This window comes from Pelodiscus sinensis, unplaced genomic scaffold (genome assembly GCF_049634645.1).
Source record: "Pelodiscus sinensis isolate JC-2024 unplaced genomic scaffold, ASM4963464v1 ctg46, whole genome shotgun sequence".
Classification (NCBI taxonomy): domain Eukaryota; kingdom Metazoa; phylum Chordata; order Testudines; family Trionychidae; genus Pelodiscus; species Pelodiscus sinensis.
In genome coordinates, this window is record NW_027466036.1 from 85,062 (window position 1) to 102,818 (window position 17,757).

At 46.1% G+C, this 17,757-nt stretch overlaps 1 protein-coding gene across 1 annotated transcript; it reads left to right on the top strand.

Annotated features, from left to right (window-relative positions):
• The first annotated feature begins 2,860 nt into the window (after positions 1–2,860).
• Positions 2,861–9,953, top strand: LOC142826097 (maestro heat-like repeat-containing protein family member 2B). The gene is made up of 5 exons (XM_075918531.1): positions 2,861–3,104; positions 4,518–4,627; positions 6,733–6,885; positions 8,109–8,263; positions 9,782–9,953. The coding sequence occupies exons 2-5, from the start codon at positions 4,619–4,621 to the stop codon at positions 9,951–9,953; spliced, it is 489 nt and encodes a 162-aa protein (XP_075774646.1). The 5' UTR covers positions 2,861–3,104; positions 4,518–4,618.
• The last annotated feature ends 7,804 nt before the right edge of the window (positions 9,954–17,757 follow it).

The following is a 17,757-nucleotide window of genomic DNA, read 5'->3' on the forward strand; positions in this document are numbered from 1 at the left end:
ACCAAGAGTAGTGGGCAGGCCCAGGTTCCCCAGTGGCATAAACCCGATGAAGGGGACAAGGCTTATGGAGAGGTTGAACAAAGAACAGAATATAAAGGATCCAGAGTTGGGGCTGAAGACCCTAGTGAGGGCAACAGGACCTAAAAGGCATTTGTTTGGACTTTGGGACTTGGCCAGAGGGCTGAGCCATGGAAGACTCACTAAGATCGACTGGCAGGATGCACCTGGGCGAGAAAAGGACTGTGGTATCAAATGCAGTCACTGAGAGGCTCTCAAGGGATGAGCAATCACCCATTATAGCGCCTAAAAGGAAAAATCCATGTTTTTAACACAGTACTCATTCATATAGAATAATAAATTACAGTGTATTACGTGTCTCCTCAAATTATATTCGCTATCTTAATGAACATATTAGAGCTAATGGACATGTTGATTTTCTTTCAGCTAATGACTGATCCCATACTCAGGGAGAAGAAGATCCTTAAGTCTGTCTTACATATCTTAGAAGAAAGGTCACGTGACAATAACAGCATTGTCCGTCAAATGGCTGTAAGAGGCCTAGGCAATTTAGTCTATGGGGCACCTGAGAAGGTAAGATAGAATACTGAATACAATGCAGCATAACTAGAGAAACTAAAGGAAACAATTGCTCAGGATTTACAGAGGCCATGCACAATGCACTAGGCCAACTTCTGCTCTCTCATACCCCTGGAACCTCTTTGCAGTCAATACACAGCAGGTTTGTTCCCTTGGTAAGCTGGGCATAAGGAAACAATATGTACTTAATATGATCATATGTAAATGTATACTCCTAGGAATGAAGAGTGTAGGCTTTATTTCCAAGATGAGAGAGATTCTATTCCAGGAAACAGAGACACTAAAAAACTCAAATCATGATAGATAATCAGCTGAACGTAAGCGCCCAGTACAAAGCTGTGACCAAAAGAGCTGAGGTGATCCTCAGAGGCATAGACAGAGGGATTCTGAATAAGAATAAAGAAGTTATTTTACCTCTGCTTATGGCACTGGTGTGAGAACTGCTAGAATACTATGTCAGGATCATGCCTGCAATTCAAGAAGGATGCTGATAAATTGGAGAAGAGTCACAAGAATTTTCAAAGGGCTAGAAAATGTGCCTTTAGATTCAATGGTGGGGGGGAATGAAGCTAAACTAATTCAGACTGATAGTAAGGCATACATTTTAATGGTAATTTTAATCATTGGAACCATTTACCAAGGGTTGTGGTGGGGTCTCTATCAGTAGCAACTTTAAAAACAAGATGGGCTGTTTTTCTAAAAGAGGTGCTCTAGTCCAGGGGTCTCCAAACTAATAAACTGACTTCAGTGGGAGCTTTGGATGCTCAAGGATGCAGCTGGACTGAAGGATTAGAGCTAGAATCTGATCAGTGATATTCGTGTAAAGCCAGGGTAATGCCCCTGACTTCAGTGGCATTATTTTGGATTTACACAAGTGTAACAGAGTCCAGAATCTGATTCTGGATATTTACATCTGACAGTGCGACCTACATTACTTAGACCTCGGGCAAGTCAGTGAAAATTCTGACAACACAATCTTTCAGTGAAATGCTCTTGTATAAGGAAGCACATCTTTTTTATAAATAGACTCTTGATACAATTGCAGTGCCGCTTGTTAAGTTATTGTGGTCACACATAGGTTGGCTGTGTCAGTGTCATAGATGCATTCCTATACTCTCAGGCTGTTAAAGTTGAAGCAAAATGAAGGACAATGTAGCACTTTAAAGACTAACAAGATGGTTTATTAGATGATGAGCTTTCGTGGGCCAGACCCACTTCCTGATCTGAGGAAGTGGGTCTGGCCCACGAAAGCTCATCATCTAATAAACCATCTTAAAAAAAAATAAAAATAAATAAATCTTGTTAGTCTTTAAAGTGCTACATTGTCCTGCATTTGCTTCAGCTACCCCAGACTAACACAGCTACATTTCTATCGCTGTTAAAGTTGAATTTCTATTTCTATTTAATCAGATAAGAACATAAAACATGAATGGCCATTCTGGATCCCCCAGACAAATGGTTCATGTAGCCTGTCTTCTGACAGTGGTGGGTGTTACATGCATCAGAGGGAACAAACAGAACAAGGCAATTGTTGAGTGATCTCTCCCCTGTTGTCCAGTCCCAGCCCCAGGCAGTCAGAGATATAGGGACACCCATATCATGCATCTCTGATCATCTTATATGGCTCTATCATACCCACCTGTAAGCATCTCTTTTCTAAGATGAATGGTCCCAGTCCTTTTAACTTCTCCTTGTATGACTTGTCCCATATCCCATATCATTTTTGTTGCTTTTCTCTGAACTTTTTCCAATTATAACCTAACTTTATTTAAGTTGGAGGACTACAATTGCTTGCAATATTCAAGGTGTGGGTGTACCATGGATTTGAAACAGTGGCATGATGATATTTATCATATTATTATTCATCCCGGGTATGTCTACACTACCCCGCTAGTTCGAACTAGCGGGGTAATGTATGCATACCGCACTTGCTAATGAAGCCCGGGATTTGAATTTCCCGGGCTTCATTAGCATAAGCGGGGAGCCGCCATTTTTTAATCCCCGCTGCTTCTAACCCCGTGTAGCGCGGCTACACGGGGCTCGAACTAGGTAGTTCGGACTAGGGTGCCTATTCCGAACTACCGGTACACCTCGTTTCACCGGTGTAGACATACCCCCCTTTTCCTAGTGGTTCCTAACATACCATTAGCATTTTTAACTGCAGCTGCATGTTGAACAGATGTTTTTAGAGGACTATCCACAATGACTCTGAGATTTTTCTTGAGTGCTACAGCTAATTTAGACCCCATCAATTTGCATGTACAACAAGGATTATGTTTTCCAATGTGCCGTACCCAGGTACAGTAATGGAGTTCACAATAAGGAAGGCAAATAATGTCCAGTATAGCCGGAGAACTTTCATTCTTCATTCTTTTAAAATTAGCCTCAGGAAACTTTTCATCAGATTGGATCTCTGATTGGGCTGTTAGCACCATATACCTGTGCTTCAGTTACAACATCGCGTCAGAGGGTGGTTGACTGTATCAACTGTCTTCTCAATATACAAGGTGAGGAGACCATGAGCAGGTGTAAGTAACTCTTCACTTTCTTTCATTGTTGTAATGACCATTTTTTCCATCTGTAATTCTTTCTGTCTTGTTAGCGACACTTATATAACAGAACGATTGGGGCCTTGTAAGTACATTGCTGGAAGAGAACTGCACAAATAATAAATAATCTGCAAATATTAGAGGGTGGACAAAATATAGCACACAGGCCAGATCTGCCCTTCTCCCCAGAATTTCTGTCTGGAGCGCTCAGCTGATTAGCAAGCATGCCAGCAGCATGTGTTCAGCTGCCCCTCTCCGACCTTGCTCCATCCTATCTGCTGCTAGTGGTGTGTGGAGGGGAGGTGAGCAGGGAGACGTGCAGAAGTCAGGGTGACCCCTTTGCCCCTGTCATCATCTCTGCAGAGCAGAGTTTGGGGAGAGGGACACATACAATAGTGCTGCTCCAGTCTGAAGTATGGTGAGTAACGGAGTGCCTATCTAAAGAGGCAGTGCACTGTTTCTAAGATTTCTCTGGCAGCCAGCATGTCCCTCTCTCTCTCTCTCTCTCTCTCTCTCTCTCTCTCTCTCTCTCACACACACACACATTGTCTCACACACACTCTCTCCCCCGCCATATGCCCATATGCCCCCGCTCTGCAGAGTGGGGTGGGGAGAGGGAGATGACAGAGCAGGACAGCTTTCCCTTAAAGAGACAGTTCATGATTTAGAAGTGAGCGAAGATCCTGGGTTTCCTACCTAAGCTTTTGGTCAGCCCCATCTCTTTTACAATGAGAGTTCAGTGGAGGGATTCTCCTCCAAATCAGAACCTCAGATCAATCTACATGAGTTGTGCTTGACTATGAGATTAGATTTAAATACTGAGAGCAGAGTGGCTACTGAAACCAGATATACAGAGAAAGATGCTCCACACAGAATACAGTGCCTGTTTAATCCTGTATAAATCACAATGAATCACATGCCATTACTGTTAACTTTCAGACATAGGGGCTACGTCTAGACTACATCCCTTTTTCGGAGGGATAAGGGATCTTTCGGAAAAGGCTTAATTTTCCGCAAGATCAGCATCTAGACTGGCGCTTTTCTCCGGCAAAGCTCTGTGCCGAAAAAAGCTGCAGCCATTTTTATGCTAATGAAGCAGGGGAGATTTAAATCCCCGCTTCATTAGCAATTGCGATACGTCTAATTTACATCCCTTTTCCGAAAAAGGGATGCAGTCTAGACATAGCCTGACGGTAAAATTCTGACTCCGTTAAAGTCAACAAGAATTTCGTCATTGGCTTTAGTGGGGCCAAAATTTCACACACAGCTGGTAATAACATACCCCATAGATCCTCCTGTATGATTATCTATGGATCAGAGGTTCAGTTTTATTAAATGTTGCCATACTTTTTCTCCTTTTCTCTATCCTAGGTCAGTGCACTAACCTGGGGTCAGCAGAGGAGGAGCTGAGTTGTCTCCGTGAGGCACTAACAACTCCAGACCCTGAGGCTCTGTTTCAAGCATCTTCCAAAATGGCTAAGGTAACAAACACTAGGTGACTGTCCTAGTGGCTGTGCACCATTCATTTTCCCTTGTCCAGAGGACTGGAAAAGGGCAAATCTAGTGCCCATCTATAAAAAGGGAAATAAGAACAACCCAGGAAACTACAGACCAGTTAGTTTAACTTCTGTGCCTGGGAAGATAATGGAGCAAGTAATTAAGGAAATTGTCTGTAAACACTTGGAAAGTGGCAAGGTGATAGGGAACAGCCAGCCTGGATTTGTAAAGAACAAATCATGTCAAACCAAACTGATAGTTTTCTTTGATAGGATAACGAGTCTTGTGGATAAGGGAGAAGTGGTGGATGTGGTATACCTAGACTTTAGTAAGGCATTTGATACAGTCTCGCATGATATTCTTATCAATAAACCAGGTAAATACAACTTAGATGGGGCTACTATAAGGTGGGTGCATAACTGGCTGGATAACCATACTCAGAGAGTAGTTATTAATGGTTCACAATCCTGCTGGAAAGGCATAACAAGTGGGGTTCCACAGGGGTCTGTTTTGGAACCGGCTTTGTTCAATATCTTCATCAACGATTTAGATATTGATATAGAAAGTACGCTTATTAAGTTTGCAGATGATACCAAGCTGGGAGGGGTTGCGACTAATCTGCAGGATAGGGTCACTAATTCAAAATGACTTGGACAAATTGGAGAAATGGTCTGAGGTAAATAGGATGAAGTTTAAGACAAATGCCAAGTTCTCCACTTAGGAAGGAACAATCAGTTTCATACATACAGAATGGGAAACGACTGTCTGGGAAGGAGTACGGCAGAAAGGGATCTAGGGGTTATAGTGGACCACAAGTTGAATATGAGTCAGCAGTGTGATGCCGTTGCAAAGAAAGCAAACATAATTCTGAGATGCATTAACAGGGGTGTTGTGAGCAAGACATGAGAAGTCATTCTTCCGCTCTACTCTGCGCTGGTTAGGCCTCAATTGGAGTATTGTGTTCAGTTCTGAGCACCGCATTTCAAGAAAGATGTGGAGAAATTGTAGAGGGTCCAGAGAAGAGCAACGAGAATGATGAAAGGTCTAGAGAACATGACCTATGAGGGAAGGCTGAAGGAATTAGGTTTGCTTAGTTTAGAAAAGAGAAGATCGAGGGGGAACATGATAGCAGTTTTCAGATATATAAAAGGGTGTCATAAGGAGGAGGGAGAAAACTTGTTCATCTTGGCCTCTGAAGATAGAACAAGAAGCAATGGGCTTAAACTGCAGCAAGGGAGATTTAGATTGGACATTAGGAAAAAGTTCCTAATTGTCAGGGTAGTCAAACACTGGAATAAATTGCCCAGGGAGGTTGTGGAATCTCCATTTCTGGAGATATTTAAGAGTAGGTTAGATAAATGTCTATCAGGGATGGTCTAGACAGTATTTGGTCCTGCCATGAGGGCAGGGGATTGGACTCGATGAACTCTCAAGGTCCCTTCCAGTCCTAGTATTCTATGATTCTATGATTGTTTTATGCTTTTGTGATGTCTTTCCACACTTGGAGCGAGCTATGGGAGTGAGGCATTCATGGGTAATCAGTAACATGCTTTTCATAGGTATATGCTATGAATGCCATGTAAAAAACAAACAGATTCCAGACAGTTGCATGAACATGCCCATGCATGTGCGCGCGCACATCCATCCATCCATCCATCCATCCATCCATCCATCCATCCAGGGGGAAAATATGTGAGCGGGACATCAAGCTGAGAAACCAGTCTTGGCACCTTGTGTGTTTACCTGAACCTATATTTGTGTGCATGCATCTCTTTGCATATTTTTATATTTTGTGAAAAGATGTCATGTACATAATAGAATATAAACTGGAAATTTACATCCTGTTTGTCCCATACAATGTTGTGCTAACTGTACAACCTAAGATCTAACCTGATATTATTAGTGTAGAATAGAGATGTGGTAGCTAGAAAGATTACAGAGAAAATTTTAATTGCCTTGCCAGATATGAGCCCAATTAGCAATTTGCTGATGAATACATTATTTTCCAATACAGCTCTTAGGCCTCCTTTCTTAAAAGTACTGGAGCCGACTATCATTGCAATCTTTCCTGTTTTTGATCTGTCCACAGGTGGTTAGTAAGTACTTTCCCTCTGAACAAGCCACAGATTTTATTGAGGCCATACTGGATCGTATGCTGTCTGCTAGCCCCTCCTGTGCCACAGCAGCCGGTCTGTGGATGAAGATCATCCTGAAGGAGTGTGGAGGTGCCATGCTGGATGAGGTAAAATAGAAGCTGGAGAGGTTTTTCTGGCTAACCTGCAGGCTTTCAGGTCTTTGCCATCATTTGCAGTGAACACAAGTCTTGCTGTTTCTCCCCCTGGGATTGGAAGTTAATTCCATATGTGTTCCTATCCTGAGTCAGGCAATGGGGGAATCATCAGCAGAAGACAGAGATAATCTAACAGTACATCTGCACTAGCTCGTTAGTTCGAGCTCGGTAGGGTAATGAGGCCAAGCGGAGTTGCAAATGAAGCCCGAGATTTAAATATCCCGGGCTTCATTTGCATGTTCCCTGGCGCCACCATTTTTAAATCCCCCTTACTCCAAACTCCGTGCCCGCGGCTACATGCGGCATGGACTAGGTAGTTCAAATTAAAGATCCTAATTCGAACTACCGTTACTCTTCATGGAATTAGGATCTTTAATTAGAACTACCTACTCAGTGCCGCGTGTAGCTGCGGGCACGGAGTTCGGATTAAGGAGGATTTTAAAATGGCAGCACCCAGGAACATGCAAATGAAGCCCAGGATATTTAAATCCTGGGCTTCATTTGCAACTCTGCTTGCCCTCATTACCCTACCTAGCTCGAACTAACGAGCTAGTGTAGCCGTACCCCAAGGGAAAAGGAAGATGCTTGATTCTTTGTCTATCTTGTTGTCACAGTTTCCAGCCATGAAAGGCTTGGAAAAATTAGACTCCGAGTAAAATGCAAAAAGAGAATATCCGGCCCCAAGAGACAAGCTAAGTGAACTACATCTTAGGGCCTCAGATAATGAGGGGTCTCTAAAAATACCCCCAAATTACTAGTTTTTACTTGCCTCTTTGCCTATGGATAGATAGATAGATAGATAGATAGATAGATAGATAGATAGATAGATAGATAGATAGATAGATAGATAGATAGATAACTTTATTATTTCTATTTTCATTGTCCTTTCTGTTAGAATAATACATGTTTTTTTGGAAATGCAATGAGGCCTCTTTAACTTGACATAGCTTAGGGCCTCAGCATGTCTTAACCCGGTGTTGCAGCCAGGTATGGGCAGAGATATGCATAATGTTTGTGGGTTAAATCTATGCAGCCATGTCGAAATACTTGTTTTTTGAAGGGAGGATTTTCTACAAGAACAGCAAATTGCTAAACGACTAAATAAACGTTTTGGCTCTGCAGAATGAATGGAGAGAATGGAAAAGGGACATTTTTTCTGGTTTTATTCTGTCCAGGTGCCAGACATCCTGAGTAGAATATATATTCATATGCCTACCATCAAGCAGGGTAGCTTGAGGCAGTTCCTGGTGGAGGCAGTGTCCATTCTAGCTCACCATCACCTAGAGGCAGTGATCTTCAGCCTCCTCATCAAACGTCTGCCGATGGACAGGTATATACTGCTCCTTACAGTGTTCATTTTGGTAACCATGGATCCCACAGCTTCACTGGAAGATGTAAGGCTTCATTTAAGCCACAGACAGTTTGAGATAATTCCTAAAGGTTAATAGCTTGGGTCTTTCTGCAGAAAGGTCCAAGACCATGTCAAGGTGGGTGCAGGGAGAAATTAAGTTTCATTCTGTTTCCATTAATTAATAGTTGCTTTGGCATCCTAAAGACTTCCCTTTACTGGCATCACTGGAGTGGACTTTTGCCTCTCCAGACCCCTGAACTAACATCACCCTGGAAATTGCCAGTGACTGTTCGTTTTCTGGTAGCATGAAAGCTTCAAATCCAAATTCCTGGCTGATTAGCAAGGATAGGGCACCAGGCTTTTGGTATCAGGAAGGGTATGGCTGCTGGAATGGAGTTGTCATTCTTGGTACTTAAAGACAGGGCGGTAAGCATATCTATCATTTCATTCAAACATCCCTAGCTGAATTATCAGTCATCTGTGCTGGAATCTAAGAACATAAGAACGGCTGTAGTGGGTCAGACCAAATGTCCATCTAGCCCAGGATCCTGTCTTCAGACAGTGGCCAATGCCAGGTGCCCCATAGGGAGTGAACAGAACATGCCCATTCTGGCAAATAGAGGCCAGGGAATGCCATTTGTGAAGAGGTCATGGGCTAGCCACAAATATTTGTTCTCATAGTTGTACATCCAGTTAGTAGGAAGATCATTTTTCTTTCTTCAACTTGTCTCCCAGGCCCTAGATCTTTGGGCATCACATGCTCATGATTCCATATCTACTGAGAAGTAGGAAAACAGGAACTGTGATTAGAGCTCTGTGTCCTTTCCTTCTGAAGTCTAGCATTAATGGCTATGGTGCAGTAAGGCTAAGGTTGTGTCTATACAGCACCCTAAACTTGAAATAAGATGCACAATTTGCACTCTGCAAATTGCGTATCATATTTTGCATAGCCTATTTTGAAATGTGGCGCTTCTACACAGCACCAAATGTCGAAATAATGTGCTATTTCAAGCCATCCCTTATCCCTCATGCAACAAAGTTTATTGGGATGGCAAAATAGTGTGCCCATTATTTTGAAAAATATTTCAAAATAACGGGCTGCTTGTGTAAATGTGGGGTAGCTATTTCGGGATACCTCCAGGATCCCAAAATAGTCATGCACTGTAGAAATGTAACCTGAAATGTAACTTAACTTAGTTCTGTAACTAGAAACTCAATATGTAAAACATGAGGACCATATAAGGAGGACAGCACTCTGAACTTGCTCATCATAGGCAGGGCTTGACAAATAATACAATCTACTCACCCATGGCGTGTAGATTGTAACCTGGAAGAGCCGGGTTCGGGCGATCTGTGCATGCGCAGATCGCCGGACAGCGCGGCTGGTGAGCCCTGATCATAGTCAAGGAGAAAATGTGTTCTTTACTTGAATATGATGCATATAGTCAGAGCCACAAAAGTCTCCAGGGGTCACATATAACTTATGTTAAATTGCAGTGACACCACTGAGCTGTGGAGATCTCTGGGGACAGATCCCTTGCTCGCCCCTCAAGTCCTGAAGGTCCTAATAGAAAGAATAAAGACTCCAACAAGCCAAGAAGGAAGCATGACCTCAGAGACAGAAACTGACCTGAATTTAGCAGCTGCTGAACCTCTCACAGTAAGTTAGATGACAGACATGTATTTCTCTGCCTTGTGACAAACATGCTGATGGAAAGCTAGATGAGTGGTATAATATTGTCATATGGGCACTTCTTTTCTGAAGTCCTGTTTCCTGGATTCCAGCTGTGCTTTCTGTGGAACAACAGATGGCAGATTTAGAGTATGTGGCTGATTCACTTAATAATATCTGGCAATTAGAAAGTCTTTGAATCAGATTTCTTACAGTGCTTTGCAAATGTTTTGTGCAACTCATAACATGCCTTGATAGGTCGTACACATTTTTACAGATATGGGACGCTAAGGCACACATGGAGTGAATTGCTCTCGGTCATTCATCAAGTTAGTGACAGGAGTGAGAATTTAGTCCAGCAGGTATCAGAAGGGGAGAGCGTGTGATAGTGTTAGGAAGAGACCTCTTCTTTTACCATGCTCTCCTTTCAGGCAACATGTGCCATCTTTGAAGTGGTGTCAGCATTGCAGTTGAGCAAAACTGTGCAGGAGCTGTTCCCGGAGTTGTTCACTTTTCTTCTGCAGCAGATCAGCCAAACCCTAGGACAAAAGATGCCTTTGCCCAGGATGAGCAGCCGAAAGAGGTTATTTAAAAAAGGACAACAACTATGTGAGGGCAACCCTTGCAGGTAATTAGAAGAAAGGGAGCAAAACAAAGAGAATCCCAGTACATTTGTGTGACACTCCCCAGGAGTTCTCAGGGTTATGAGGCACCTTACCATCACCTGCTTTTAATATGAGAAAGTCTTGTTTGTGCTTGCTATAGGTCAGTTCCCTGAAACCACCAAGCTCTGGCAACACAAACACTACTATCTAGGCCTCCTCAGGCCTCAGTCTCTTTGTCCTCTCTTTCTGACTACAGCTTAGAGAATCTCTATCAACGGATTCTCCTCTAAGAGAAGTCTCCCTGCGATTTACGTGCATCTCCCCACCAATCGGCTTTCCCCCATCTCTTAGTTTAAAAACTGCTCTACAGCCTTTTAAATGTTTAGTGCCAGTAGTCTGGTTCCACCCTGGTTTAGGTGGAGCCCATCCTTCCTGTATAGGCTCCCCCTCTCCCAAAAGTGTCCCCAGTTCTTGATAAATCCAAACCCCTCTTCCCTACACCATCGTCTCATCCACGCATTGAGACTCTGAAGCTTTGCCTGCCTACCTGGTCCTGCGCATGGAACTGGAAGCATTTCCAAGAATGCCACCATAGAGGTCCTGGATTTCAGTCTCTTTCCTAGCAACCTAAATTTGGCCTCCAGGACATCTCTCCTACCCTTCCCTATGTCATTGATACCTACATGTACCACGACCACCGGCTCCTCCACAGCACTACACATAAGTCTATCTAGATGCCTCTAGCATTTTGTCTCTTTTGCTCTCTGTTTCCCTCAAAAACTCCTGTGGATGTCCCTTTAGGCAGATTCCTTATTAATGGGATAATAGGTTTGTTGATTCTATAGCCCCACTCTAGCCAGGCAATCAGGTACATTTCTATCCAATTAGGCTTTCTCTGGGGAAGCTAATTAGTACTAGTAGTTACCAGAGTACTGACCCCAATTACAAGCTCTCAGCACCCTGTCACATCTCGCTGGACATAGGGCCCCAAAATATCCATTAGTGATCACTAATCTCTCTGTGTCCCAGCTTTTGGGGTCTGGTTGTGTATTTTTTCCATATTACTGTACTGTGCTAGTGCCCATACACCTTGCAGATAGGAGAAAGTGACTGCAAAATATTGTCCATAGCAACACTAGTAATATGAGATGTATGAGACTGAAATACCTCCTGGAATTAAGTCCTTCCAAAAACAGTGGTCCCCAGGACACTGTCAATGGATGAACTGTCAATGAACAACAGACCTGACAAGTAACTCGGGTTTCCTGACTGCTTAGGCTGTGCATTTCTATTGGTTACTACAGTTCTGTGCCTCTTTTCCCCCAGGCTTTCTATTGAAGCATTAGAGGCTGTGCTTCTCAAGGCTATGAATGAGAAGCTGATAAGAACTCTCTGGAAGCAGAAAATTTGGATGCTTCTTGAAAATCTGCAGACTCACCACGAGGGGGTGTGTTTGCTGGTGAGGTAAGAGATCTAGGAGACAGCACTTCATCCTCAGGGATCAGCAACAAATAGAGTGACTGACAGGGAACTTTCAGGTATAGCTTTGTGCGGGGTGCCCTGGGTAAGAAACACAGAGCTTCCATGCGTAGGTTTTAGAGTTGTATGGTCATAGCAGCTAAGCTATTGAAGTGCACAGTCTGCCCCATAAGTGGTTCCTTTTGTCTTCCAGGGTTCTGCAAAGATCTGGACTAATAACAGTGGAGATCATACAGAGCCTCCTTCCCTGGGTAAATTCCCCATCAGAAAACCAGCGAGTCACCAGCACAGCTTTCTTTGCTCAGGTATGAGCAGTTCCACCATTAGGCTGTTATCTGTTGTTTACCTTTCTCTGAGGAATTGTACAGTTCAGTTCATAGGAATTAATTTTAGATAGTAGAATGTGTCCTTTATAAGGAAATCTCATAAGGAACTTCATTACACCTTTCTTAATCATTTTCTCTTTGTTATTTTTGGGGCCTATACTAGCCTAGCCTAGCCTCCTATTCTAGTTGCTGGTTAAGAGAGAGTGAGAAAGATATAGATAGGCTACGTCTACATTGGCAAGATTTTGCGCAAATAGGGTATGTCTACACTACAGCACTAATTCGAATTAACTTAATTCAAATTAGTTAATTCAAAATAAGCTAATTCGAATGAGTGCATTTAGACCTAAAAACTAATTCGAATTAGCATTTTGCTAATTCGAAATAGCATGTCCACATTGAGCGGACCCTGAACCGAAGTTAAGGCTGGCCAGAACCAGTGCCGTCAGGGCATCAGGTTAGGACTTAAGGTGTGGAGCTGCTTCCTCAGGCTAGCCGAGGGCTGTGCTTAAAAGGACCTGACCCCCACCCCGGACAGACAGTTCTCAGGATTCCCCGCTTGCATGTCTAACTCGATGGGGACATCAAAGTAGTCCTGTCTTGGAGTGCCCTGAATGCCCACACTCGGCACATTTCAGCACTCGACCATCAGCCCGTCTGCACTTGCCGCAGGCTGCCATCCGGGGGAGGTCAATCAGGGGGCTATCAGGATCCAGGAGGCCCTACAGGAAAGCTTCCACCCCAAGGAGCCCGCAGAGCCACCCCAGTCCTCCCCATCGGGGGCTCGTGCCCCATTCCTCTCTCACCTCCTTCCACTTACCCTTCCCGAGCCCCTTCTTCCTGATGTAAAAAATAAAGGACACGTGTTCAAAAATAGAAACTCTCTTTATTTAACAAAACTGGGGGTGGGGGGGATTAACCTCTGGGGGACTGGGAAAAGGAGGTGGGAGAGGGGAAGGAAGAGGGTGGGAGAGGGGAGGTGGAAACCTGGGAGGAGGGAGCTGGAAGGGGGAAGCCAGGGGAAGAAGGAGGAGGGGAAGTATAAACCTATGGTACGCCATATCTTCAGAACTGTGTACAGATGTGGTCTTCTCACCTCAAAAAAGATATGGCCTTGGAAAGGGTTCAGAAAAGGGCAAGTACAATGATTAGGGGTTTGGAACAGGTCCCATATGAAGAGAGGCTAAAGAGACTGGGACTTTTCAGCTTAGAAAAGAGGAGACTGAGGGGGGATATGATAGAGGTCTATAAAATCATGAGTGGTGTGGAGAGGGTGCATAAAGAAAAGTTCTTCATTAGTTCCCATAATATAAGGACTAGAGGACACCAAATGAAATGAATGGACATCAGGTTTAAAACTAATAAACTACCCTTAGGGTATGGCTACACTACAGCACTAATTGGAACTAACTTAGAATTAGTTAATTCTAACTAAGCTAATTAATTCGAATTAGTGTATCTAGACCTAAAAGCTAATTCGAATTAGCATTTTGCTAAATCAAAATAGCATGTCCACATTGAGTGGACCCTGAACCGAAGTTAAGGCTGGCCGGAACGAGTGCCTGCAGGGCATCAGGTTAGGACTTGAAGTGTGGAGCTGCTGCCTCCGGCTAGCCGAGGGCTGTGCTTAAAGGAACCCGACCCCCACCCCGGACAGACAGTTCTCAGGGTTCCCCGCTTGCTTGTTTACCTCGATGAGGGACAGCAAAGCAGTCCTGTCTTGGAGTGCCCTGAGTGCCCACACTTGGCACATCACAGCACTCGGCCATCAGCCCGGCTGCACTTGCCGCAGCCTGCCATCCAAGGGGATCAATTGGGGGGATCCAGGCAGCCCTGAAGGAGAGCTTCCACCCTGAAGAGCCCGCAGAGCCACCCCAGTCCTCCCCATCGGGGGCTCGTGCCCCATTCCTCCCTCACCTCCTTCCACTTACCCCTCCCTAGTCCCCCTTCCTGATGTAAAAAATAAATGACACGTGGGTTGTTAAATAAAGAGACTTTCTATTTTTGAAAACTGAGGGGTGGGGATTAACCTCTGGGGAGACTGGGAAAAGGTGGTGGGAGAGGGGAAGAGAGATGGTGGGAGAGGGGAGGTGGAAACCTGGGAAGAGGGAGCTGGAAGGGGGAAGCCAGGAGAGGAGGAGGAGGGGAAGTATAAAACTATGGTACACCATATCTTCAGTACTGTGTACAGATGTGATCTCCTCACCTCAAAAAAGCTATTTTGGCCTTGGAAAGGATTCAGAAAAGGGCAACTACAATGATCAGGGGTTTGGAACAGGTCCCATATGAAGAGAGGCTAAAGAGACTGGGACTTTTCAGCTTAGAAAAGAGGAGACTGAGGGGGATATGATAGAGGTCTATAAAATCATGCGTGGTGTGGAGAGGGTGAATAAAGATAAGTTATTCATTAGTTCTCATAATAAAAGGACTAGAGTACACCAAATGAAATGAATGGACAGCAGGCTTAAAACTAATAAGCAAAAGTTGTTCTTCTCACAGCACATAGTCAACCTGTGGAACTCCTTGCCGCAGGAGGCTGTAAAGGCTGTCCAGACTACCGGATGCTCTTTCCAAAAAAAAAAAAAAAAAAAAAAAGCACCCGGAAGTGCTCCTGGCAGGGCATGGGGGCAGTCTTTATTTCCAGGTGCTGTTGCATGCCCTTCCCAGAGACGCGTGCTTAAAGGGAACCCCAGGACAGCCTGCACTGATTCCTCTGCAAGGGCGGCAGAAACCCCCCCGCGTGTGCTCTCACTCACTAAGGTCTGTAGCTGAGGGTAGTATATCCTTTAGCCCTTTCCCCCCCTCTGCCCTCTGTATCGGGCCCTCTACAAGAACACTGAGTCAGTCAGCCATGACGCACCACCGCTCTCCCTTGCGCGACTGGCGTACCTGCAGAATTCCCGTTGGCTCCTGAGCCCTTAACCCGTGGAGATGCTCACCTGGAATGCCTGCAAGTGTGCCGTACAAGGACACGGCAGAAGCAGAGCAAGGACAAAGACACAGACAGAAACAGACAGACAGATCGTATTGGCCAATACGAAAGAGCAACAAGAGAGAAACACGAGAGGCAGCCAGAAGCCTTACCACCTTGCGTCTTCCCCCTCGAGCCAAGCGTCCGCTGAGAAGGACACCGTGTTCCAGAGAAACTAGCACCCCTGACAAACGGGAGCCCTGTTTCTCCTACAACCAAGGAAGCACCTCGGGAACCTCCGCTCGGACTCGCTATCTAAGCAAAAGTGACTTCCCTTCCTAGACCCGAGTGGGCCGTAAGCCGAGAGATTTCCAGACCCGACACTTATCTCCGTGTCAGCGACGGCTGCTCCGCTCCCAGACGGACGGTTCGCGCCTCGCTTCGACCAAGCTCCCGAGCTCGCTGTTCTTGTTTCCGTTCCATCCCCAGACGGGAGGACACCGGGAGGGTTGACTTCTTATCGCTCGCTACCGAACACAGCAGAGGGGGAAAACCAACCAAACAACTTAGCGTTTCAGTCCACAAGGACGCGGCATCGCTTCTCCTCCCACCATCGCACCGCAGCCTCCCACCATCGGCCACCGCCTCCCGCTGCCACTACAGGACCACGGAGAGAAAGGAGGCCTTGAATCTCTATCCATGCTCTGTTGAACTGCCTACTGCCCCTTCACCAGTCCCCAAGCCACCAGGCTCCATGACCCAGCAGGAAGCTCTCTGCCTCAGAAGAAACCTACGGCCATGGGAAGGCCCAACGCTGAGGAAATTTCACGTGTCCCGAGAATCACGTCCAGGCAGCTCAAGTCCATCTTGGACGGTTTCTTCTCCGCCCATGGCCCCGCACTGATTCCTCTGCAAGGGCGGCAGAAAAAGCCCCGCATGAAGTCTCACTCACTAAGGTCTGTGGCTGTGGGTATTCTATCCTTTAGCCCTTTCCCCCGCTCTTCCCTCTCTATCGGGCCCTCTACAAGAACACTGAGTCAGTCAGCCATGACGCACCACCGCTCTCCCTTGCGCGACTGGCGTACCTGCAGAATTCCCGTTGGCTCCTGAGCCCTTAACCCGTGGAGATGCTCACCTGGAATGCCTGCACGTGTGCCGTACAAGGACACGGCAGAAGCAGAGCAAGGACAAAGACACAGACAGAAACAGACAGACAGACAACGTATTGGCCAATACGAGAGAGCAACAAGAGAGAAACACATGAGAGGCAGCCAGAAACCTTACCACCTTGCGTCTTCCTCCTCGAGCCAAGCGTCCTCTGAGGAGGACACCGTGTTCCAGAGGAACTAGCACCCCTGACAAACGGGAGCCCTGTTTCTCCCACAACCAAGGAAGCACCTCGGGAACCTCCGCTCGGACTCGCTATCTAAGCAAACGTGACTTCCCTTCCTAGACCCGAGTGGGCCGTAAGCCGAGAGATTTCCAGACCCGACACTTATCTCCGTGTCAGCGACGGCTGCTCCGCTCCCAGACGGACGGTTCGCGCCTCGCTTCGACCAAGCTCCCAAGCTCGCTGTTCTCGTTTCCGTTCCATCCCCAGACGGGAGGACACCGGGAGGGTTGACTTCTTATCGCTCGCTACCGAACACAGCAGAGGGGGAAAACCAACCAAACAACTTAGCGTTTCAGTCCACAAGGACGCGGCATCGCTTCTCCTCCCACCATCGCACCGCAGCCTCCCACCATCGGCCACCGCCTCCCGCTGCCACTACAGGACCGCGGAGAGAAAGGAGGCCTTGAATCTCTATCCACGCTCTGTTGAACCGCCTACTGTCCCTTCACCAGTCCCCAAGCCACCAGGCTCCGTGACCCAGCAGGAAGCTCTCTGCCTCAGAAGAAACCTACTGCCAGGACGCTTGAAGATTTCAAAGCACGTATCTCTTACTCACACAGAGCCATGGGAAGGCCCAACGCTGAAGACCCTTCACGTGTCCCGAGAATCACGTCCAGGCAGCTCAAGTCCATCTCGGACGGTTTCTTCTCCGCCCACTGTCCCTCACTGATTCCTCTGCAAGGGCGGCAGAAAAAGCCCAGCGTGAGCTCTCACTCACTAAGGTCTGTGGCTGTGGGAATTCTATCCTTTAGGCCCATGGTCACCAACCAGTAGATAGCAAGCTACCGCTAGATCTCAGTGGTTCTAAGAGTATCTCTTGAGCCCTCTCTGAACTGCACGCCTGCGCAGTACATACATTAGCTTTCCTCATTCGAGGAGCAGCTACTCACCGAGCAACAACACAGGTGAGTAGCTGCGAGGAATGGTGGGACCTGGGAGGTCTGGAGGGCTGAAACACCCCAGCCAGCTGTCTGTGGCTTTCAGCAGAAAGAGGCTGCCCCGCAGTCCAGCTGATCTGCGGCTTCTCTTCTGCGCCTGCCCACGTGGAGCTTGGTGCACTCTGGCTGAGTGCCATGGCCAGCTCTCC

Bases quoted from the DNA above. Each gene is read 5' to 3' on its own strand.
- LOC142826097 (XM_075918531.1), top strand. The intron at 6,886-8,108 runs GTAAAATAGAAG...TATTCTGTCCAG, and splicing joins GAGGTGCCATGCTGGATGAG to GTGCCAGACATCCTGAGTAG. The intron at 8,264-9,781 runs GTATATACTGCT...GTTAAATTGCAG, and splicing joins AAACGTCTGCCGATGGACAG to TGACACCACTGAGCTGTGGA.